Source organism: Antennarius striatus, chromosome 8 (genome assembly GCF_040054535.1).
Source record: "Antennarius striatus isolate MH-2024 chromosome 8, ASM4005453v1, whole genome shotgun sequence".
NCBI classification, from domain to species: domain Eukaryota; kingdom Metazoa; phylum Chordata; class Actinopteri; order Lophiiformes; family Antennariidae; genus Antennarius; species Antennarius striatus.
The window spans coordinates 13,167,700-13,192,762 of NC_090783.1; the positions used below are offsets into that span (position 1 = coordinate 13,167,700).

The 25,063-nt window shown below is 43.2% G+C and overlaps 1 protein-coding gene across 1 annotated transcript in view; it reads left to right on the top strand.

The window, feature by feature from the left end:
* sh3pxd2aa (SH3 and PX domains 2Aa) overlaps window positions 1–25,063 on the top strand; it is a 316,820-nt gene that overhangs the window by 278,191 nt on the left and 13,566 nt on the right. Inside the window, exons 10-11 of the mRNA XM_068322019.1 lie at window positions 13,944–14,061; window positions 16,665–17,065. Coding sequence (XP_068178120.1) covers window positions 13,944–14,061; window positions 16,665–17,065 — 519 coding nt within the window. The remainder of the gene's footprint in view (window positions 1–13,943; window positions 14,062–16,664; window positions 17,066–25,063) is intronic.

Consider the following 25,063-nt stretch of genomic DNA (forward strand, 5'->3'; position numbering starts at 1 on the left):
GGTAGTGAGAAGATGCCTGAGGAATGGAGGAGAAGTGTGCTGGTGCCCATTTTTAAGAACAAGGGAGATGTGCAGAGTTGTGGCAACTACAGAGGAATAAAGCTGATGAGCCATACAATGAAGTTATGGGAAAGAGTAGTGGAAGCTAGACTAAGGGCAAAAAGGGAACATTTGTGAGCAGCAGTATGGTTTCATGCCAAAAAAGAGTATAACAGATGCAGTATTTGCTTCTAGGATGTTGATAGAGAAGTACAGAGGAGGCCAAACGGAGCTGCATTGTCTTTGTAGATCTTGAGAAAGCTTATGACAGGGTGCCCAGAGAGGAACTGTGGTATTGTATGAAGAAGTCTGGAGTGGCAGAGAAGTATGTTAGAGCGGTGCAGGACATGTATGAAGACTGTAAGACAGTGGTGAGGTGTGCTGTAGGTGTGACAGTGGAGTTCAAGGTGGAGGTGGGAGTGCATCAGGGATCAGCTCTGAGCCCCTTTTTGTTCGCTATGGTGATGGACAGGCTGACAGACGAGGTTAGACAGGAATCTCCATGGACTATGATGTTTGCAGATGACATTGTGATCTGCAGTGAGAGCAGGGAACAGGTGGAAGAGAAGCTAGAGAGGTGGATGTTTGTCCTGGAAAGGAGAGGAATGAAGGTTAGCTGCAGTAAGACAGAGTACTTGTGTGTGAATGAGAGGGACCCAAGTGGAAGAGTGAGGTTACAGGGAGAATAGATCAAGAAGGTGGAGGATTTTAAGTACTTAGGGTCAACAGTCTAGAGCAATGGAGAGTCTGGAAAAGAGGTGAAGAAGCATGTACAGGCAGGATGGAACGGGTGGAGAAAAGTGTCAGGTGTGATGTGTGATAGAAGAGTTCCAGCTAAAATGAAAGGAAAGGTGTACAAAAGTGTGGTAAGACCAGCGATGTTGTTTGGTCTAGAGACAGTGTCACTGAGGAAAAGACAGGAGACAGAGCTGGAGGTAGCAGAGATAAAGATGCTGAGGTTCTCTTTAGCAGTGACTAGGAAGGATAGGATCAGGAATGAGTACATCAGAGGGACACCACATGTTAGAGGTTTGGGAGATAAAGTCAGAGAGGGCAGACTGAGATGGTTTGGACATGTCCAGAGGAGAGGTAGTGAATATATTGGTAGAAGGATGCTGAGTTTTGAACTGCCAGGCAGGAAGCCTAGAAGAAGACCAAAGAGGAGGTTTATGGATGTAATGAGGGAGGACATGAAGGTAGTTGGTGTGAGAGAAGAGGATGCAAAGGACAGGGCTAGATGGAGGCAATTGATTCGCTGTGGCGACCCCTGAAGGGAAAAGCCGAAAGGAAAACAAGTTGATACCTTATACCAGGGATCTCCAAACTTTTACCTGTAAGGGCCACATAACCTTCCCCTTCTCTGATGGGGGGCCGGGTCAGTTTGTAATAGAAAACTTGATGGGTGCCTAAATGTAAACATTTATTGTCTTCCAGAACCAAATATTAATAAGCCTTTCCTGTTACCATGTCATTTAAGAAAGTGGCATGGAAGTACGGATGAGTGAGCACACCACTATCTGTATCTGTTCAGCCATCAAAGTTATTTGTATCCGTATCTGTACTTGGAATAGGCGGGGCTTAACCTGAAAGTGGGTATAGTTTGACCGAAAATGGGTGGGGCTTAAATTAGTATATTTTTTAAAGTCTGAAATTGAAATGGATTGATCATTTTAACACCACCGACTACGTATCAAGCAAGCGCCCAACCAATCACAGCGTCCAACCAATTATGGCGCATCTGCCAGAAGGAATCACGTGAACAATATGTCCACACATCAACGCAGATATCCGAGACGAAAACACTGGCCGAAGTGAAGTTTGTTTGGAAATGACAGGTATGCGTTGCATGCTGACGCAGTAACCAAAACTTTTTCTATCCAGGGGGCGTTCCCCTGTGACGAAAACCGCTGTGATGTGACCCGTGTCTACATGTACACACAGAATGGACGTCGTTAAAGCCGGATATTTTCTGACGTGTAACAGCTCCATGTCGAAGACGCGTTGATAAACATGCTTGACAGTTGCATAATTGTTCGTCTGTTTCTTTAGGAGTCATAAAGTTAAGATTATTTATTCATTCATTCATTCAAGTTCCTCGCCGAAGACGGCAACGCCAGTTCTGGGTCAGACTGGGATGCGCTATTTGCTGTTGGGAGAACTCTGTGATGGGTGCGCATGGTTTATAATACCAATAGATTTGTTTTCATATGTTTGGTATGAAGTCTGATATTATTGGAATTTCCTTGGGGTCCTGCTGGGTTCATTGTTTATTTTTAAAACTATTTACAGAACAGCCTCAACATTAAGATTCAAATCAATGTTTACAAAAGTAAAACAACTATTTACAGAATAAGTTTTTCATGAACTCAGAACATGAACATTCTTAAGTATATGAATTAATATTTACAGAACAACCTCAGAATTGAGATTCAAAGCATTTTGATCACAATAGTAAAGGAAATATTTATAAGTTTATAAGTATTTTTATGAACATGATTTGCAATAATGAATACAATGCCTGCAATAGGAAATTATGAACTACAACGTATGCACGAACAAGAATTGTCATATTCAACACAACTTTCTTTTTTTTTTCTAATGTTTATGATCAAACTGTTGTTTTTTAAATCCCACAAAGTGGTGATGTATTGTAATTGTCAGTGTATGTCCATCCGTTCGTCCACCAAATATCTTCACAACTGTTGCAGACAGAAAGATGAAAGAAAAATCACATTACTCTGGCAGCAAAGAGGATGAAAATGAGATGATGACTCTGACCTTGAGAAAACTAGGTCAAGGTCAAATTTCAACCTTTTTACTCCTCGCAGAGTTTTGGAAGGCAGTCACGTGATATCGTACGCACATTCTAGTGGCTGACGGCAACCGGAAGTGCACTGCGTTCTGTGAGTGTCGGAGATACAAAAGGGCTTTAAACAGTCGATAAGAGTGTGGGAAAAGATAATACAAATAGAAGGTGGTTTAATATCAGAATGGGGAGGGTCATAAACATTTAAATTACCGTAAATAATAAGATAAATGAATTTGTCGCTCTATCGCTGAATTTGTTAATCGCATGTGGTTCCTGGGATGCATTAACCACGAGGAACGAGGGCACACTGTATACCCTTTTAGGTACACATCTCCGAAACCTGATGAGATATAATCACAAAACAAAAAGCAACATTTTCAGGAAGCTAGAGGTACAAAAATGTGTAGCTCAGGGTAAAATGTTGAAATCATGGGTGTCGCGGGATGTTGCAGTCTCTGACTGCCTCGTTTTTCGATTAAACAATGTTGATTAAAGTGTGTGCATGTGTGTGTGACTGAGTGGATTTGTGAGAGGGAGAGTTAGAGAAAAAGCGAAAGAGAGAGCATGTGTGTGTGATTGTGTGTGTGTGTGTCTGTGTGTGTGTGAGTGTGCACGCGCTATAAAACAGTTAAAAACATCTATATATTATATAAATTATTAATTTGAACTTAAATGAGAAAGTGTCAAACTAAGAGCAAGCAGGTAAAAAAACAAACAAAAAAACACTTATATAGACCAAAATAACCAAGTAACCTTAAATAGACCAAAATATCAATCAATCAAGTTTTATTTATATAGCGCTTAATCATGACAGCAGACATTTCAAAGCGCTTTAACAGACAGAGAAACCCAACTGAACCCTCCAGAGCAAGCATAAGCGACAGTGGCGGGGAAAAACTCCCTCCATGAGGAAGAAACTCCGGGCAGGACCCAGACTCTTTTGGGCGGCCATCCGCCTCGACCGGTTGGGTGGAAAAGAAATCAAAGGAAGACAAGAACAGCATCAGAGAGAGAGAGACAGAGAGAGAGTGACAGATAGGCCAGATAGAGACAGTATCAATATGGTTAAGGTTGCTAAAGTCAAGGCACAATTACAGCTGTGTGGATGACTGTATGGCGGCACGGAGGAAGAAAGGAAGCAGGATCCCAGCCGATGGATAGTTGAGGGGTGGTACTGGTGGGCTTGGAGGATAAGGTGCACAGCACATGGAGAGATGGGGGTGATACTGGTGGGCTCGGAGGTGCAGGTCCACAGAGGAAGGTCCACGGCAGCTGGGCGGATGAGGGGTGGAAAAGTAAGATGACACCAAGGAAGACAGGCAGCAGGACCCCAGTCGATGGATAGGTGGGGCGTGATACTGGTGGATGGGAGGTGCAGGTCCACAGCAGATGGTCCACAGCGGATGGCCGGATGAGGGGTGGAACAGTATGGTGGCGCGGAGGAAAAAGGAAGCCGGACCCCAGCCGATAATTAGGTTAGGGGTGGTACTGGTGGGATGGGAAGAGCAGGTCCATAGCAGATGGGTGGATGAGGGGTGAACCTGAGAAAAACCTGTGAGGACATAGAGCACAGAGACTCCAGGGAAGAAGTTTAGTTAGTAATAAATAGAGGCAAGCTAAAGAAAAAAGAACAACATAAGCTACAATAGAGCCACACATGAGAGCTCAGTCAATGTCTGTGTTTGTGTGGGCCAACGACAACTCTAGCTGTGGTGATGTGTGTCTGTAGAGAGGGGCGAGCGCTGTGTGTGACTGGCCAGTCATAGAGCGTAAAGACGGTCAGTTCTAAGGATTTTCCTTCAACAATGCCAGCTGGGATAGGTTCCAGCTCCCCGTGACCCATGCAAGTTGATGAACAGGTCAGGAAAATGAATGAAAGAGCATGAGTATTAATGAGTTTTACTTGTATCATGATCGTACTCGTCAAAAATGCGTTATCCGTACCGGATACTCATCTGAAACAAGTACCCGGCTCAACTCTAGATAGAAGCCAATGAGACTGTCGGTCTTCAATGTGCTGTTCAGAACATCGCAGTTTTGTAAGTCGGCCACCTCAAACTGATAAGAGAACTGGGCTTCATTGATGTCGGCAACAAAGGGGTTTTGGAAAAGGAGGACTTCTTTAGCATTAGAATGTAGTTCACAGAATTGTACAGGGAATTGTACAGCATTTCCAGTGCCTCCACACACATTTCAGCTGGAAACGGGACTCCTGGGTTCTATGCAGATTAATTTTGGGTAGCAGGGAGGGGGGTGAAGTTGTGCTTTTTCACTTGTTCCGAAACCAGCGGTAGTTTCATCTCAAATGCTTTTATGCAGGAATATACTGTGTGTTGCAATGAGCTTCCCATGGCCTCGTACCTGCAGCAAAAGAACACAGCATTCCAACAAAAACACTTACTACCCACAATAAAATTTAGTGGAGGATCCATCATGTAGTGAGGCTGTGTGGCCAGTCATGATACTGGGAATCTTCTTAGAGGGTCACATTGATTGTACTCATTATTCTTGAGAATCATGTTCAACAATCAGTGACAAAGTTGAAGCTAACCAGGGGCTGGATATTTTAACACGACAACCCAAACCAATATTCAAAATTTACTACTTTGTTTTTTTTTTTTTGCAAAAGGATTGCTTACTCAATATTGGTCTGATTTTTTACAGTTGGGGTGCAAAAAATGTCGCACCTGTTTAATTAATGTTTTCATGCATATTAAACATATTCTGTTAGTCTAATAAACCTGGTTTCACTACTGAAATATTACCATCCATCCATCCATCTTCCACCGCTTATCTGTAGTCGGGTCACGGGGGCAGCAGCTTCAACAGGGAGCCCCAAACTTCCCTTTCCCCGGCCACATCCACCAGCTCTGCCTGGGGAATCCCAAGGCGTTCCTAGGCCAGTGTTGAGATATAATCCCTCCACCTGGTCCTGGGTCTGCCCCGAGGTCTCCTCCCAGCTGGACGTGCCAGAAACACCTCCCTAGGGAGGCGTCCCGGAGGCATCCGCACCAGATGCCCAAACCACCTCAACTGACTCCTTTCCACGCGAAGGAGCAGCGGCTCTACTCTGAGCCCCTCACAAACAGCAGTGTTTCTTACCTTATCTCTAAGGGAGACACCAGCTATCCGCCTGAGAAAGCCCATTGCAGCCGCTTGTATCCGCGATCTCGTTCTTTCGGTCATGACTCATCACTCATGACCATAGGTGAGGGTAGGAACGAAGACTGAACAGTAGATGGAGAGCTTTGCCTTACTTTTATGTCAATATTTTTTGATAAATAAAAGTTAAACTGCTGATCCAAACACCCAATGATATATAAATGGAAAAAGAGGAAATTGCCAGAGGTACCCAAACTTTTTCGTATCTCTGTATGACAATTCAACCTTGATCCGTCATGTATTTAATATGCTTAAGGGGTTCATTTGTCCAATAAAAGCCAAATTATTTTATCAGGGTGTATTCAAAATGAAAATAATGAAAGAACAACTCCTGCGTTTCGCACACTGGCACCATGTGTTTTTGAACATTCAAACAAAATAATGCATAAACACAACTCCCCTTTTCACCAGTAACATTGCAGTCCACAAACTTTGTCCCTAAAGACCATTTTACGCAGCGTTCACCACTGGGAAGATGGATTAATAAAAATTATATAATACCCAAAAATCTCAGCAACAAAAAAAGCACACAACTGGCTGGGAACACAAAAGTTACTCATCATCAGCATGTACAGACCTGTGGCTGCTGTGCAAGTATCTGACTACTCATTTTGGCCAGTGGGGTGGTACAGCCCCAGTGTATTTCAGAATTTCGACTGAATTTACAAGTAAGCATTGATTTTCACACATAGGCCTTAAGTGATGTTCTACTTCGTCAAACTTGAATAAATACATCCCATAATACTGTAAGCAGTGTCCACCGCTACCACCAATGTAGCGTTTGAGGACTGAGGCATTTATAAACCGATATTTTGGAGATGCGTCGTTCATACTCCTTTTATTGTCAGTTGCACTGAAGGACCCATGGCCAGAACTTTTACAGATATTAAAAAAGACAGAAAACAAAACTGGTTGGGCCATTTACACACTGTCATGTCCATTATTTATGACAACATAGCTGGAGAAAGTAAATCCAGAAAACACTAACACACCAACCAGTTGCATCACCTCAATTGTGTATAACACGGGCTATTTTACCCTTCAATCATACAGCTGCGCAAGTACGCCACATTATTTACACACATTGCAGAAGAGCAAGAATTTGTTTTCATTTTTAGTATATTTGTCGATTAATTTAGTTATAATTAATTTCATATATAAAAAATTTAATTATAAGAACATTAAATATGAAAGATTAAATAAATAAAATGCTTGCACTAACCAGAACAGCTGTTCAAATGGCTTATTCAAAGACAAAGTCCATTGTCCTTTTCTTCCTCAAGAACACTTTGTTCGCTAGAACAGGTCAGCTTGTTCAGGGATCCAACCTGCGTCTCACAAGAGCTAGTTTCTCTTCAAATGTGCGTCTGCACAGTGTCTGTATTTTGCTGCCAGTAGTATCCAATCACAGGACACGTACATGTCCGGTCAACGTGAAGCTAGAAGAAGGCCTTGGAAAGCCAACTCGTTATTTGATAGGTTATCACATCTGTTTATTAACTATATGCTCCCATGCACTCAAAGGGCAGGGACACCTGCAAATTAAATTCTTAAGTCCTTTGACAGATTTCACTCAACCAAAAATAGTTGAATTTGGATTGGATAAAAACTCTAACCAAAAAATAGAACACTGACTCAGTGTATATCCCAATGTATGTACAGTGCGTCCTTGTGAATTAATGCTCGCGACTTCACCTCATCGCACATTTTTGCTAGGTAGTCATGTGATACCGTACGCACATTCTATTGGCTGACGGCATCCGGAGGTGCGCTACGTTCTGTGAGTCTCGGAATGCAACGCACATCCATGAGACACAAAAGTGCTTTAAACAGTCGATAAGAGTGTGGGCAAAGGTAATACATATAGAAGGTGGTATGGTATCAGTATGGGGAGGGTTCATCGACATTTAAATTACTGTAAATACGAAAATAGTTTGTCACAATATCGAGGAATTTGTTAATCGCGTGTGGTTCTTGGAACGTATTAACAGTGAGTAACGAGGGCACACTGTACTTTGATTCTTGATGTTCATTTAAGACTTTACATCATATAGCATGGCCTTCCACATTAACTTTTACCAATACCTATCACCTATCAATCAAACAGAGTCATGTGATGTAAAAACATTTATGTAGATTATTTTTCTACATTTCTCCCATGACCCAATCAATTACATGTATGCATATGGGTCTATGTTAATTATAAAATACAATTTATTTAGAAGCACTTTGTTTTGTGTGTCCTGGCATCGATCTATCCCCTGCCCCCCTCCCCCCTGTGTGTGTCTGTTTGGACACTGTTATGGACAGTGTCCAAACAGACACACACAACCTGAAGAACTCTGAGCAGCAAGTTGAAGTGACAATAAGGTCACCTCAGCACTCACTCCAATAACTTGACATGGAAATGAGAAGTAATCTAAAAAACTAACAAGCTCTGTTTTAAACTTGCTTTTTTGAGGGCGCCTGTGCGTGGCCCGTGCGTGCCCACATTGCCCATAGCATTACAGTCACAATATTGTTTCTGTCTGATAATTCTACATGTCGGTGAGGTAGAGGATGGATGATGGCTATGATACTAAAAAACTGTACATACCTGAGTATATACATATTTTTGTTCGCTTATCTATTTTCTGTTTAGTACTAGGTCTTCTTAGCTCTTCAATCATTCTCTATATATTTATTTTTCTGGTCACAAGCAAATATAACAAAAATCAATTCCTCCCTCTGGAATCAATAATGTATCAATATGGCAGTTTACTTATACTCATAGCAACTTTTTATCTTATTAACAGTTAAAAATGGTCCCTGTGTGTCTTCACTATGACGCTGAGGATACGCCATGCACTGACAAGCGCGCGCACACACACACACACACACACACACACACACACACACACGTAGCCAGTGCTATACAAACATGGACCGAAGCGGAACTACCTCGTTAGCTAAATACATGCTGACCTTACTTATGGCCATAAGAAACTATAAAGCAACTATATCAGGCCCCGTCCACACTGTGGACTTTTAGAAAAGAAAACTTTTTTTACTTCCCATACAAAATATTCACGTCCACTCAACAGCGTTCAAAAAGATCTCCGTCCACAAGTATCTGCATGAGTGCGTTGATCAACACACAGGGACATGACCCCCGGATAGAGAAAATTCCAGATACAGCGTCCACATGACAAAGCAGACCCAGCATTTTCAAAAAAGTTCCCTTTGGCCATCGTTTTCAAAAAGTTGCGTTTTTGTCCCGGATATCTGTGTTGTCGTGTGGACAGAAGGCGTAAACGCAAAAAAAAAGTTCCGGCATCATGTGGGGCCTCAGTATGACAGTGACACACATTGCAGCTGCGAGCAGTTGAGCCTCACCTCAGATAGGACTACCAATCGATCAAACCTACATTTCATTAATAAAAGAAGACAAACATTGTAGCTTAAATGTCTGCTTCGAACTCCAGCTCAGGAAATAAATCACCCTGTTCAAACTGAGTGGTACACTACTAATTCATTAAATTGTTTTTTTTTATTTTAACCGGTTTGTCAGCCTGCTAATTTAATGACAAATACTCTGTTTGACTCGTATAACTGACTTTAACGTCAGTAATTCACCGCCATGAATATCACCGCACGTCACTCATTCATAATTATTTAAATTACAGTTTTTTGTTGTTCTTCTTTCGGCTTTTCCCTTCAGGGGTCGCCACAGCGAATTGATTGCCTCTGTCTAACCATGTCTTCTGCATCCTCTTCTCTCACACCAACTTCATGTCATCTTTCATTATCACCAAAAACCTCCTCTTTGGTCTTCCTCTCAGCACACACACATATACTGTAGTTCAAAACTCAGCATATTTCTACCACTATATTCGCTATCTATCCTCTGGATATGTCCAAACCATCTCATTCTGGCCTCTCTGACTTTATCTCCAAAACCTGTGATATGTGCTGTCCCTCTGACTTACTCATTCCTGATCCTATCCTTCCTGGTGACTGGCTGAGAACCTTAGCATCTTCATCTCTGCTACCTCCAACTCTATCTCCTGTCTTTTCCTCAGTGACATTGTCTCTAGACCACACAACATTGCTGGTCTCACCACAGTTTTGTACACCTTTCCTTTCATTTTAACTGAAACTCTTCTATCACACGTACACCTGGCACCTTTCTCCACCCATACCATCCTGCCTACACACGCTTCTTAACCTCTTTTCCACACTCTTCATTGCACTTAACTGTTGTACCTAAGTACTTAAAATCGTCCACCTTCTTGATCTCTTCTCCCTGTAACCTGACTATTTCACTTGGGTCCCTCTCATTCATACACATGCACTCTGTCTTAATGTGGCTAACCTTCATTCCTCTCCTTTCCGGGACAAACCTCCAACTCTCTAGCTTCTCCTCCACCTGTGCTCTCACTACAGATCATATTGTCATCTGCAAACATCATAGTCCATGGTCCATAGTCTATAGTCTAACCTCTTCTGTCAGCCTGTCCAACACCATAGCGAACAAGAAGGGGCTCAGTGCTGATCCCTGATGCAGTCCTATCTCCACCTTGCACGCATCTGTCACACCTGCAACACCTGCATTACACCTCACAACTGTCTTACAATCCATGCATATTCTGCATTGCTCTAACATACTTCTCTTCCACTCCAGACTTCCTCTTACAATACCACTGCCGTAAGCTTTCTCAAAATCTAAAAAAACACAATGCAGCTCCCTCTGGCCTTCTCTTTACTTCTCTATCAACATCCTCAAAGCAAATACTGCATCTGTAGTACTCTTTCTTGGCATGAAACCATACTGCTGCTCACAAATGTTCACTTCTGCCCTTAATATAGCTTCAACTACTCTTTCCCATAACTTTAATTTTTTTTTTTTTTTAATTTTATATACTGGTTTGATCCCCGAGGGGAAATTAAGAACGCACACTCTAGCTACTGATTACAAACGCATGCATACATATACGTATATTTGTGAGTACAGGCCCCTGTATCAGACACACACACATAGGGGCCTGTAGGCATGCGTTGGAGGTAGAGTGGCAGGTAGCTCCTTCTTGGTGCGCCTCAAATGAGCAATTTGTAAAGGGGATGGCACCTTGCTCAAGGGTGCCTCGGCAGTGCTCCGGAGATGAGCTGACACCTCCCACTGTCAGCTCACCTCCGGGTATTTTGGGGGGGGGCGGGAGCTGGAATCGAACCGCCGATCTTAAATCATAGGACGACCTGCTCTACCGCCCGCTTTACCACTGAGCCACTGCCGCCCCACTGCTGCCCCTTTATGACTTTGTATCAGCTTTATTCTTCTGTAGTTGCCACAACTCTACACATCCCCCTTGTTCTTAAAAATGGGCACCAGCACACTTATCCTCCATTCCTCAGGCATCTTCTCACTATCTAAGATCCTATTGAACAACCCAGTCAGAAACTCCACTGCCACCTCTCCTAGACACGTACATACCTCCACAGGTATATCATCAGGACCGAGTACCTTTCCACTCTTCATCCTCTTCAATGCCCTCCTCAATTCATCCTGACTAATCTTTGCTACGTCCTGGTTCACAACAGCCAGCTCTTCTAGTCTTTGTTGTCTCTCATTTTCCTCGTTCATTAACTCTTCAAAGTACTCTTTCCATCTTCCCATCACACTACTGGCACCTGTCAATACACTTCCATCCCTACCTTTAATCACCCTAACCTGCTGCACGTCCTTGCCATATCTCCTTGTGTCTCTGTCTTGCCAACCTGTATAGATCAGTCTCTCCCTCCTTACTGTCCAACTTAGCATACAAGTCATCTTAAGCCCCTTGTTTGGCCTCCTCTACCTCCATTTTCACCTTATACTGCATCTCCCTGTACTTCTGTCCAGACTTCCTCATACAATACCACAGTTCCTCTCTGAGCACCCTGTCATAAGCTTTCTCCAGATCTACAAAAACACAATGCAGCTTCCTCTGGCCTTCTCTGTACCTGTCTATCAACATCCTCAAAGCAAATACTGCATCTGTAGAACTCTTTACCCTGTGCTCTTTGTAATACTCTTTACTCTTTAGTCTCTTCCATAGAGGGTATTGGTTGTTATGCCTTATATCCCAGAATCTTGAGGATTATTGTCGCTGCACTGTGAATCAGCTGTTGGGCTGGTTGTTATTGTAGCATTCACATCTTCTAGCAGATCTTCTGAAGGTGCTTGACAACTCAGCTTCAGTATTTGTTAGAGGCTCCAGGTTTCTTATTGGGTCACAATCTTGCTTAACAAGTCAATAATTGGGGCGGCAGTGGCTCAGTGGTAAAGCGGGCGGTAGAGCGGGTCGTCCTATGATTTAAGATCGGCGGTTCGATTCCCGCTCCCGCCCCCCCAAAAATACCCGGAGGTGAGCTAACAGTGGGAGGTGTCAGCTCATCTCCGGAGCACTGCCGAGGCACCCTTGAGCAAGGTGCCGTCCCCTTTACAAATTGCTCATTTGAGGCGCACCAAGAAGGAGCTGCCTGCCACTCTACCTCCCCTGCATGCCTACAGGCCCCTTTGTGTGTGTGTGATACAGGGGCCTGTACTCACAAATATGTATGCATGCGTTTGTAATCAGTAGCTAGAGTGTGCTTTCTTAATTTCCCTTCGGGGATCAAACCAGTATATAAAATTAAAAATTAAAATAAAAAAAAAAAAACTCTTGTATTGAGGCTGTCTATGTCTCTTGGTGCTTGGTACCCAATCTCGGATTGTGAGGGTGATGGTGAAATCCCCCCACTGACCTGGCGTCCTGGCTCCCCCTTACCGTAGCATTGTTGTTGTAGTTCATTGATCTCTAGTTGTGATAGCAGTTTTCTGTTACATGTGTTGGAACACTGCACTACCAGCTGTTTCTTTGGTAGCCTTGATTATGGGTTTCGAAGCATCCATTTGTCCCACATCCTCCCCATATATCCCGTCTTTCTGGGATTACTTGTATGGTAGCATTCCAACAACTCCGTATTCTCTGCCCTTGTCCAAGTGCGTCTTGTTCCAGTAACCCATTTCTCATCAGATTGCCCTGATTCCATAGCAACTGACTCGGACTTTGTTAACCCAGGTGAAATCCAAGCCGGTATGACTCTGTCATTATTATGTTCACTCATAATTGAGGTAGGATGGTATAGCATTAAGGATCTTGCCTAAGGACTCTCACTGGATAGTGTTCGCCATGACTGTGGTTCAAAACCACGCCCTCCTGTGTTTCAAACCATGCCCTCCTGCATTTGAGTAAGTTGACTGGACAGTACTTGCCCTGACCAGGATTCGAACCCAAAACCTCCTGCATTCTAGTCAGTTAACTTAATCAGTGTGTGTGTGTGTGTGTGTATATATATATATATATATATATATATATATATATGTGTGTGTGTGAGTGTGTGAGAGAGAGAGAGAGAGAGAGTTCTATTTAGGGTGGTGTCCACTGATCAACTTTTCAAAATACTAGAAAGTTTGGCCCCGCACCCATCTGCCAGTCTTTTGTTTCCATGTCTGCTCTCAGCTCTTGTCTTGGTGTATATAACTTGTCTAACCTTCAGCTGCCCCCCCCCCACACACACACACACATTTTTTGCATAGCCCTGAAAGCCTAATCCAGTTTTGACCCAGCAGGAGTGCAATCGATGCTACAAATGTCTTATACAAAGCCTGGAGGAAAAACTTGATGAAGATCAAGGACCAAGGCTATAATTTCTTGTGTGAATAAAACACTTTGAGAAATTAAAAATCATCATGCATTAGTGGAAGATGGATGTTGTTACAGTGTATGATTATTTGTATTGTTGTTCATAGGTCATGCTTATCAGTTCATCCTCATGAACTCTGTGAAACTGTTAACTGCACTGTAATTTAACTTATCAGTGTAGAACTGTTTGATGACTACATTTATTTATTTTCTTTCCTCTTGACTCACAGAGGAGAAGTACGTGACAATACAACCATACGTCAGTCAAGACAAAGATGAAGTCAGCTTTGAGAAAGGGGTCATTGTGGAGGTTATCCAAAAGAATCTGGAGGGCTGGTGGTTCGTCAGGTGAGTAAACTATGTTTGAGAGTCAAGAAATGTGATCTCTCTAAATATTTCTGCCTTGTTTGTATGTCCAGTAATTTCATAGTGATAAATGACATAGAAAAATTGCTGTCTTCATCTCTTCATGTGGTTTCATGGCACATCTCATTTGTACAATGACAATGTGACAAAACCACGGGAAGGGTGATCTCTAGTGATGAGCAAGTACACCACTATCTGTATCTGTATCTGTTCAACCATCTAAATTATCTGTATCCGTATCCGTACTCACGATGGGTGGGGCCTAAACCGGAGGTGGGTGTGGTTTGACCAGGAATGGGTGGGGCTTACATTGGTACATTATTTTAAGTCTGAAATTGATATGGATTGATCAGAAGTTGGGCGGCACGGTGGCGCAGTGGGTAGCACTGCCGCCTCACAACACGGCGGACCCGGGTTCGAGTCCCGCTCTGTGTGGAGTTCGCATGCTCTCCCCGTGTCTGCGTGGGTTCTCTCCGGGTTCTCCGGCTTCCTCCCACCTCCGAAAGCATGCGCTTCAGGTTGATTGGCTGGTCCCAAAATTGCCCGTAGGAGTGAGTGTGTGTGTGTGAGTGGTTGTATGTCTTTGTGTGTGGCTCCGCGGTGCACTGGCGTCGTGCCCGGAGTGTCCCCTGCCTCACGCCCTATGCCACTGGGATAGGCTCCAGCTCCCCGTGACCCGCTGCAGCGGATATAGCGGTGGTCATATGACAATGAATGAATTAATGAATGATCAGAAGTTGCTATATTTATTGTTTACTTTAAAACTAGTTACAGATCAGCCTCAAAATTGAGATTCAAATCAATGTTTTTGATCACAAAAGTAAGAGAACTATTTACAGAACAACTTTCTTAAGTATTTTTTTAAAGTATGAATGAATATTTACAGAACAGCTTCATGAATTGAGATTCAATGTTTTTGATCACAATAGTAAATTGATGAAGTGCATTAATGAATACAACACTTGCAATAGGAAATTATGAACTACAAAGTATGCATGAACAAGGATTGTTATACTCAACACAAATTTCTAACTTTTTTCTTTTTAATTTTTTTTTATGATCAAACTTTTTTTTTCAATTATGTATTTATTTTTTACCACTTAATGTTCTTTCCATTTTTTCACACAAAGTTAAAGTTTATTAAGGTGTGTGTGCTTGCATTTTTGTGTGTATCTGTGCATGTGTGTATATATATATATATATATATATATATATATATATATATATATATATATATATATATATATATATATATATGAGAGAGAGAGAGAGCATGTGCGTGTGTGCATGTGCTATGTAACAGATAAAATATCTATACAGTATACAAATTATTAATTTGAACTGAAGTGAGAAAGTGTCACAGTAAGAGCAAGCAGGTAAAAAAACAAAATAATTGAGAGGAGGCGATGTGACACGAGCAGTTTTCAGTTTTGTCTGGTCAAATGCACCGCGTACGTGCAACAAAACAAAACAAGAAACAAGTTCGCCAAGTAACCTTAAATAGACCGAAATAGAGACAAGTTGAAGAAAACCTAAGGAGAACAAAATGAGCTACAGCAAAGCCACGCACAGAGAGATCAATCAGTGTGTGAGTGAGAGTGGAGCAGAATGTTTCTGTAGGGAGGGACAGGCGCTGTGTGTGACTGGCATGAAGACAGTTCAACCCTAGTGCTCTCCATAGATCAGCCTGGCATTTGGCCCAATGAAACCTGGGAGTGTGTATTACGAATGTATTTCTCACACTTGTTGCACTGAGTTGGCCTTTACATTGAAGATTCAGGTCTATTCTCACATGTCGCTTTACAGTCTAATACTACAACTGCAGCACAGCAGGCAGGAATGACCTGCCACAGCTTTCTATCCCACAACAGCATGACACCTTCTGTCTCCACAAAAGCCTCATGCCCTGGATAATTGCTGTTCATCATCCATCCCTCAGGAAGGCTCAGAATTATCTGCAAATACCAGCAGACTAAGAAAATGAAAAGCTCCAATATTCCCCCATCCCACCAAAATAGTTTAAAGATCCTGGCACAACAGCCGTCAAGTGTTTATCGACTCTTTATCATCCATCCATCCATCCATTACTGAATTCAAGTGAATTGTGACATTGTAATCATCTTCCTGATACTAATATTGAACACATTATTATGGCTCTTATTTTTAACAAGTCTCAGGATCGCTATCGTGAAGCTGAAGGGAAATCTCAAGCAGTTCAGTAAGTGAAGTTCAATAAAAATAGAGCAGTTGGTAATGACAGAAGATAGTCTTGCATTCTAGAGGAAAGAAATGGTAACTGGTACCTTTATAATAGCATCTTCAATTTAAATTTAATAATGTGCTTTAATTTGTTTAAATTCACCCTGCCATTGAAAACAATTCCATACCTATGTCATTTGGAAGTCTCAGCTTGGCATGGTTCTGTTCTACGAACTGAATCACAGCATTTTCATGAAGGAAATTGTCATATTTCACTGTAGCTTACAAAACATGAACAATCATCTCAGTACATTTCCCTGGCATTAAGTGCATTCTTCCATCCAAGGTACAATTTTAAGAATATTCTCTATACATTCTACTCACAGACACTTGGGGATAGAAGGATGGGCCCCTGCCTCCTACTTGAAGAAGGTGAAAGAAGACTTCCCTCGAAAGAAGACCCTTTCAGGCCCTGTGGAAATCATTGGTAACATCATGGAGATCAGCAACCTGTTGCAAAAGAAATCAGTTAGTGAGAAAAACATCCAGACAGATGGAGAAGGAAGCATCACAGCACAACACCACATTTCAAAGAGTGAGATCAACTTGCCCATGCCCCATAGTTCTGAAATCAATGCTGAGACAGGAAGAAGGCTGAGTGCAGGCAGGGACACCAACAGCCCTTGTTTGGGGATAGCAGCAAGTGCTGCCTTAAATGAAAATAAAGGGAGAGGCGAGCCAGGATCACCAGCTGTTGCAAGAATGGCACCACATAGAGTTGAGATTGGTAAGTTGGCTGTTTGCAGTATGCCCGTAGAAAATTTTTTCAGCATCTGAAGCAGAAATTGTGAAAGATAACAGAATTTCTAGTGTGATGAAATAAGATAAATATTTGTGTTCGTGCTTATGTTTATGTTGTCTCACAACAAGAAGGCTCCGGGTTTTATGCCTTTCTGTGTGGAGTTTGTGTGTTATGCCTGTGTCTGTGTGACTTCTCCAAAAACATGCAGCTAATGTGAATTGGTCACGCTACATGGTCCATAGGTATGCGTGCATGTTTGTCTATCATACTGCCACACAATGAGCTGGGGTCTTGTCAGGGGTGTAACCCAACCTTCACCCGTAGCCAGCTAAGATAGGCTCAAGCAAAATCTGTGACCAACAAGGTAGGTAAGCAGCTGTAGACAATGCTAAAGCAACTGTCTCATCTACAAGAAAGCAGATGGATGAATTTATGTTTACTAATGTATTTGTCTAGGATATAATGCCATAGGACAGCTATGTGGCTGGAGTTGTATCTAATTATGTTGGCGGTTTCAGCTAATAACGCATGCTTATCTACACTACTGTGTGGCCATTAAGCATGACATTTTGTTCATCCATTTTATTCACATACAACAAATGTATGGTCAATATACAGCATGTGTCTCATTGGATCATGTGATGAGTAACAACATTTACACACAATGGGTTCACTAGGGGGCAGAGATGACCAAGGACCAGTCGCTCCAGGATGTTAGTACCATCGACCTGTAGCTGTTAAGTAATTTGGTGTGCGGAGTCTTGAGCACAGGAACCACGCTGGATGTTTTCCACAACTGTGGAACCCTCCAAAGCTTCATACACAGGTTGAACACGCTTTCAACAATCTCACTCAGCTGGTCTGTGCAGGATTTGAGGAGCCTAGAACCAACGTGGTCTGGACCCGTACCCTTCCTCACTATGATAAGATTCCGGAGCTGGTTGAATGCTGGAGGTTGTAGGTTTGAATCCTGATCAGGGCGAACACTGTCCGGTCAACTCACTCATATGTAGGAGGCCATGGGTTTGAATCCCATTGAGGGCAAACGCTATCCAGTGAAGGTTCTTAGGCAAGACCCCTAATGATATACCAACCTACCTCAAGCATAAGCAAACACAATAATGCAGGGCTTTGATCTGGTTTATGGAACAAATAGGAAAACCAGAAACGTTTGTATTTTGCCAGGAGCGAAAATGAAACCAAAACTTTACATGTTTTAAATTTTCTGGAACATAACCGATTATTTAAAATAATAGTAGCCAGCTAATGCCCTTTTTTCATTCTTGAAAAAATTATCAGACCTCATGTTTCACTTCCTGTCATTCACTCAACATGTGATGAGAACGGAGAGAAATTGAGGAATATCGTCAGCAGTCAAGGAAAAAGCAGCCTCACAATCTCTTTATATTCATAACAGATAAACAACACAGTCTGTCAATCTTTAAAAAAAATGTTTGATTTAGACATTAACTCATCGGCAGCAGCGTGGCACTGTGGCACAGTGTCGCACAGCAAGGCAGTTCCGGGTCTGCATCCCGCTCTGTGCGGAGTTTGCATGTTCTCCACGTGTCTGCGTCGGTTCTCTCTGGGTTCCCCGACTTCCTGCCATCCTCAAAAACATGCACTTCAGGTTAACTGGCAGGCTTCAAAGTGTCTGTAGGCCTGAGTGTGTGCGTGTGTTTTATCCGTTTCTCTTTGTGGCTCAGCGGCACACAAGTGTAACGTCCGGAATTTTCCCTGCCTCGCGCCTAAGCCAGCTGGGATAGGTTCCAGCTCCCCGCAACCTGAGTCGGCGGACAAAGCGGTAGATGATGAATGAATCATTGGCTGAAGCTATTTTCAGAGCATGCTCTGAAACTTTGAACCTTTGAAATTTTTTTGCATCATAAACTACCGCAACTTCTCCGTCTCCCTCTTATTCTCCATCATCTGTCCCGTAACTGCATCGGTGCTGTTGTACTGTTTACTGTTGGGACATATCGACTCTCACTGACTCTACAAAATGACAAGATGAAGAAGAAAATTGGAGGAGGATGAGACCAAAATATGAAGGATACTCTAGACCGGATGATCTCTTCTATGAAAGAGCTAAAGAGCAGGTTAAAGAGCGACTTAGAAAAGTTAGAGTGACGTTGATAAAAAAGATGGAAGAAAATGAAAAACCGGTGCCAGATGCAACGGAAGAAATGAAGGATGAAATGAAGAAAATGCAGAAAGACAGATGAAAAAGACCGAAGAATTGTTGTCTTAGAACAGGGACAACAAAGAATGGATGATTTTGAACAAAGCATTCATATAAATGATGTGATCATCACAAGCACCAAATTCAAGCCGAGGAATTATGCACATGCTGTGGCCAGGGGAGAAGGAACTGATCACAGTGGTGTCATCGAGACTGTGGAGCAACAAGTTCTCAACTGAGGGCTCTGGAGATAACTATAGATCCAGACCAGATTGAGACATATTATCTATTACCATCTAGAGGTAGGAGACTGCCTGCAGGGCTGATAAAATTGCAGAATTGTAAACACAAAATTGCTCGCCCGCCTGGAACCCCCACTTCATCTGGATAGCCAGCAAATCCCAGACCAGGGTGAGTCACCAGGCCCATACCCGGGGACTCAGCAGTGACAAGATCCGGGCCACATGCCCATGCCCACCGTGGCCCCCACCTCAAGCCAGTACAGGGTTGCATACCTGCCCCCGGGCAAATCGACCCCAAAGGCCAACCCGGAGCACCCCAGAGGAGACAGGCGCAGCCACCCACGAGATCCCCGGAGACCAAAGGAACAAAGCACCCACAGGGCCCAAAAGGCAAGACAACAGATACAATAGCCACCCGGGATAGGTTCCAGAGCCAGGCAGGCCTCGGAGATCAAGAGAGCAAACCCAGCTGTAACATGGAAAGGGGTCCCCTAGAGCATGCACACCATCATGGTGTCCCCAGATCCAACATTCAACTATAAGGTGGCAAAAGAGACATAAGTTAGTGATCAGATCATGATCACAGACATCACAGATTGGAAGAATATGTTCAGGAACGTCTGTAAGAGGCATACGCTGACATACAAGAGAAAGCTATATATTTTTATATAAAGATCTAATAAATAGAGACCATTTATCTATAAACAATGCAAATTGTTTTTGTTTTTTTGGGTAGCAGATATTTTTTTCAAGTGAAATGGGATCAATGAGGAGATTCAGCCAATGGGTGATGTGTAGGGCTATTTTATCTTTCCAATTGACCAAAATAGGTTTTTTTTGGCAATGGCAAGAGCTACAAGTGTGCACTGCAATTGAACATGAGGTAAGACCATTTCTGTTGGATTGCTAATCAAGCAGATGTTTGAAGATTGTGGAATCCTGCAGTCTAATATAGAGGATAGTTTCTGAGTAATTGATACTCAAATTGACACAGCAACCTCTGCATCAATGTGGGGAAGACCAAGGAGATGGTGGTGGACTTCAGGAAAAAAAGAACCCCCCCCCTTCATATCAGAGGAGCAGCAATGTAAGTGGTCTCCAGCTACAGGTACTTGGGGGTTCATCTCACCTAGGACCTCACCTGGACCTGTAACACCTCCTACCTGCTGAAGGCCCACCAGCGGCTTTACTTCCTCAGGAAGCTAAGGTGTGCTGGAATGGAGAGCCCCGTCCTCAAATGCTTCTACAGAGGTGTGGTGGAGAGCATCCTCACCACCAACATCACTGTGTGGCATGGAAGCTGCTCTGCAGCAGACAGGAAAGCTCTGCAGAGGGTATTGAAGGCTGCATAGAGGATTGTAGGGGGTGGCCTACCTACCACCACAGAAATTTACATGAATAGATGTAGAAGAAGGGTCACCCACATCATGGCAGACCCCACCCACCCAGCACACAGTCTATGCCAACCCCTCCCCTCAGTCAGGAGACTACAGAGCCTGCAGAGCAGGACCACCAGGCAGAAAAACAACTTCTTTACAGAGGCTGTTTGACAGCTGAACTCCAGTGGTGCTCTGCAGTCACCCTTACCCCGTGTGTCACCACAAACGCACAGGGATTTAGTGTGATATGGTGCTTTTTTTTAAGTGCAACTGACTGAGCACCCACACACTTTAAGCTGTTACACTGTACATAAAATTGCTGTTCAGACACTGTATATATTTTACATATTTAACTTTTTGTTTCTTTCTTTGTTTTTCTTATTTATTCGACGGGCTACCTGGTACCTTCAGAGGGGTATTTCGTACTGTCCCATGTTAAAAAGTGTGTCAGCATGACAAATAAAGATGCTGATTCTGATTCAAAACCGATGGACAGGTGAACATAGCCAAATGGCATGAAAGTAAGTGTCGATTGTGTTCTGTACATATTTGGTACATAAATCTGATTTGGAAAAAAAAACATTTTATGTAATGTATGTTGCGTTACATGTGCTCTATGAAGTACCTTCAACTGAATTAGTTGTTAGTATTCTTTGTCATGTGAAATGTGTTTTCACAAATCTGGGTCCAAGAGTCATAGTCTAAAAATATGGTTAAATCTTTTTTTTACCCATTTTGCGGTTGGTAGATGTATCGAGCCAGTTTTTGAGAGTAACCTATATATTTTTGAGAGATTTTTCTTAAGTTTTTGGGACAGCTTTATAATGTATTTTATGAATTTAGGTAGTTGTAAATCAGGTGGAGATGAGGTTGGCTGAAGCTGTGGAATGTTTTTCATGATGGTCTTCTTTATCTGCAGTTATCGGTGAAAATTTCTATTTCTTATTTCAAATTTTTCAAAGAGGTTTGTATATGTTATTTGTTATCTTGGAAAAGGTCATGGAGGTGGGTGACCCCTTTCTCTGCCCATGTGCTGAATAGAAAGGTTTTTTATTGTTAACAAAGTCCGGGTTGTGTGAGTAAGGGAAAGTATACCAAGTTGTAATTGAGACCTTGTGATATCAAGGGTTTTCCACCAAGCAGACAGGGTGGAGGCAATGTAGCCGCAAGAGGACACAAGCCAGTGTCTTATTGTGCCAGTCCCAAGCCCGGATAAATACAGAGGGTTGCGTCAGGAAGGGCATCTGGCGTAAAACTTTTGCCAAATCAAAGATGCGAATCAAACCTATGATTTCCATACCGGATCGGTCGAGGCCCGAGTTAACAACGACCGCCATCGGCGCTGTTGACCTACAGGGCGCCGGTGGAAATTGGATTACTGTTGGTCGAAGAAGGAGAGGAGGAAAGTGCGTTCGCTCGAAGAAAGAGAAGAGAAACACCAAGAGTATAGGACTAAGAGTAGGGACGTTGAATGTTGGAACTATGACAGGAAAAGGTAGAGAGTTGGTTGACATGATGCAGAGGAGGAAGGTAGACATACTGTGTGTACAGGAAACCAGGTGGAAAGGTAGCAAGGCTAGAAGTTTAGGAGCAGGGTTCAAGTTGTTCTATCATGGTATAGATGGGAAGAGAAATGGAGTAGGAGTTGAAGGAGGAGTTTGTTAGGAATGTCCTGGAGGTAAAAAGAGTGTCAGATAGAGTGATGAGTCTGAAGCTAGAAATAGAAGGTGTGATGTTCAATGTTGTTAGCGGGTATGCTCCACAGGTAGGATGTGAGCTGGAGGAGAAGGATAAATTCTGGTCGGACTTTGATGAAGTGATGCAGAGCATGCCTAGAAGTGAGAGAGTTGTCATTGGAGCAGACTTCAATGGACATGTTGGTGAAGGAAACAGAGGCGATGAGGATGTGATAGGCAGGTTTGGTATCCAGGAGAGGGACGCAGAAGGACAGATGGTAGTTGACTTTGCAAAAAGGATGGAAATGGCTGTAGTGAATACTTTCTTCCAGAAGAGGCAGCAACATAGAGTGACCTATAAGAGTGGCGGTAGGAGCGCACAGGTAGACTACATCTTGTGTAGACAGTGTAACCTGAAAGAGATCAGTGACTGCAAAGTAGTGGTAGGTGAGAGTGTAGCCAAACAGCATAGGATGGTGGTGTGTAGGATGACTCTGGTGGCAAGGAAGATCAAGAGGGCAAAGGCAGAGCAGAAGACGAAATGGTGGAAGCTGAAAAAGGAAGAGTGTTGCATGACTTTTAGGAAGGAGTTAAGACAGGCTCTGGGTGGTCAGGAGGTGCTTCCAGATGACTGGACAACTACAGCTAATGTGATCAGGGAGACAGGTAGGAGAGTACTTGGTGTGTCCTCTGGAAGGAAAGTAGATAAGGAGACTTGGTGGTGGAATGAGGAGGTACAGGAGTGTATACAGAGAAAGAGGTTAGCTAAGAGGAAGTGGGACACTGAGAGGACTGAGGAGAGTAGACAGGAGTACAGGGAGATGCAGCGTAAGGTGAAGATAGAGGTAGCAATGGCCAAAGAAGAAGCCTTTGATGACTTGTATGCTAGGTTGGACAGTAAGGAGGGAGAGACTGATCTATACCGGTTGGCAAGACAGAGAGACAGAGATGGGAAGGACGTGCAGCAGGTTAGGGTGATTAAGGATAGGGATGGAAGTCTATTGACAGGTGCCAGTAGTGTGATGGGAAGATGGAGGGCATTGAAGAGGATGAAGAGTGGAAAGGCAGTCGGTCCTGATGATATACCTGTAGAGGTATGGAAGTGTCTAGGAGAGGTGGCAGTAGAGTTTCTGACTGGGTTGTTCAACAGGATCTTAGATAGTGAGAAGATGCCTGAGGAATGGAGGAGAAGTGTGCTGGTGCCCATTTTTAAGAACAAGGGAGATGTGCAGAGTTCTGGCAACTACAGAGGAATAAAGCTGATGAGCCATACAATGAAGTTATGGGAGAGATTAGTGGAATCCAGACTAAGGGCAGAAGTGAACATTTGTGAGCAGCAGTATGGTTTCATGCCAAAAAAGAGTACTACAGATGCAGTATTTGCTTTGAGGATGTTGATAGAGAAGTACAGAGAAGGCCAGAGGGAGCTGCATTGTGTTTTTGTAGATCTGGAGAAAGCTTATGACAGGGTGCCCAGAGAGGAACTGTGGTATTGTATGAGCAAGTCTGGAGTGGCAGAGAAGTATGTTAGAGCAGTGCAGGACATGTATGAGGACTGTAAGACAGTGGTGAGGTGTGCTGTAGGTGTGACAGAGGAGTTCAAGGTGGAGGTGGGACTGCATCAGGGATCAGCTCTGAGCCCCTTCTTGTTTGCTATGGTGATGGACAGGCTGACAGACGAGGTTAGACAGGAATCTCCATGGACTATGATGTTTGCAGATGACATTGTGATCTGCAGTGAGAGCAGGGAACAGGTGGAGGAGAAGCTAGAGAGGTGGAGGTTTGTCCTGGAAAGGAGAGGAATGAAGGCTAGCCGCAGTAAGACAGAGTACATGTGTGCGAATGAGAGGGACCCAAGTGGAAGAGTGAGGTTACAGGGAGAAGAGATCAAGAAGGTGGAGGATTTTAAGTACTTAGGCTCAACAGTCCAGAGCAATGGAAAGTGTGGAAAAGAGGTGAAGAAGCGTGTACAGGCAGGATGTAACGGGTGGAGGACAGTGGCAGGTGTGATGTGTGATAGAAGAGTTTCAGCTTAAATGAAAGGAAAGGTGTACAAAACTGTGGTGAGACCAGCAATGTTGTTTTGCCTAGAGACAGTGTCACTGAAGAAAAGACAGGAGACAGAGCTGGAGGTAGCAGAGATGAAGATGCTGAGGTTCTCTCTGGGAGTGACCAGGAAGAATAGGATCAGGAATGAGTACATCAGAGGGACAGCACATGTTAGAGGTTTTGGAAATAAAGTCAGAGAGGCCAGACTGAGATGGTTTGGACATGTCCAGAGGAGAGATAGTGAATATATTGGTAGGAAGATGCTGAGTTTTGAACTGCCAGGCAGGAGGCCTAGAGGAAGACCAAAGAGGAGGTTTATGGATGTAATGAGGGAAGACATGAAGGTAGTTGGTGTGAGAGAAGAGGATTCAAAGGACAGGGTTAGATGGAGGAAATTGATTCGCTGTGGCGACCCCTGAAGGGAAAAGCCGAAAGGAAAAGAAGAAGAAGAAGAA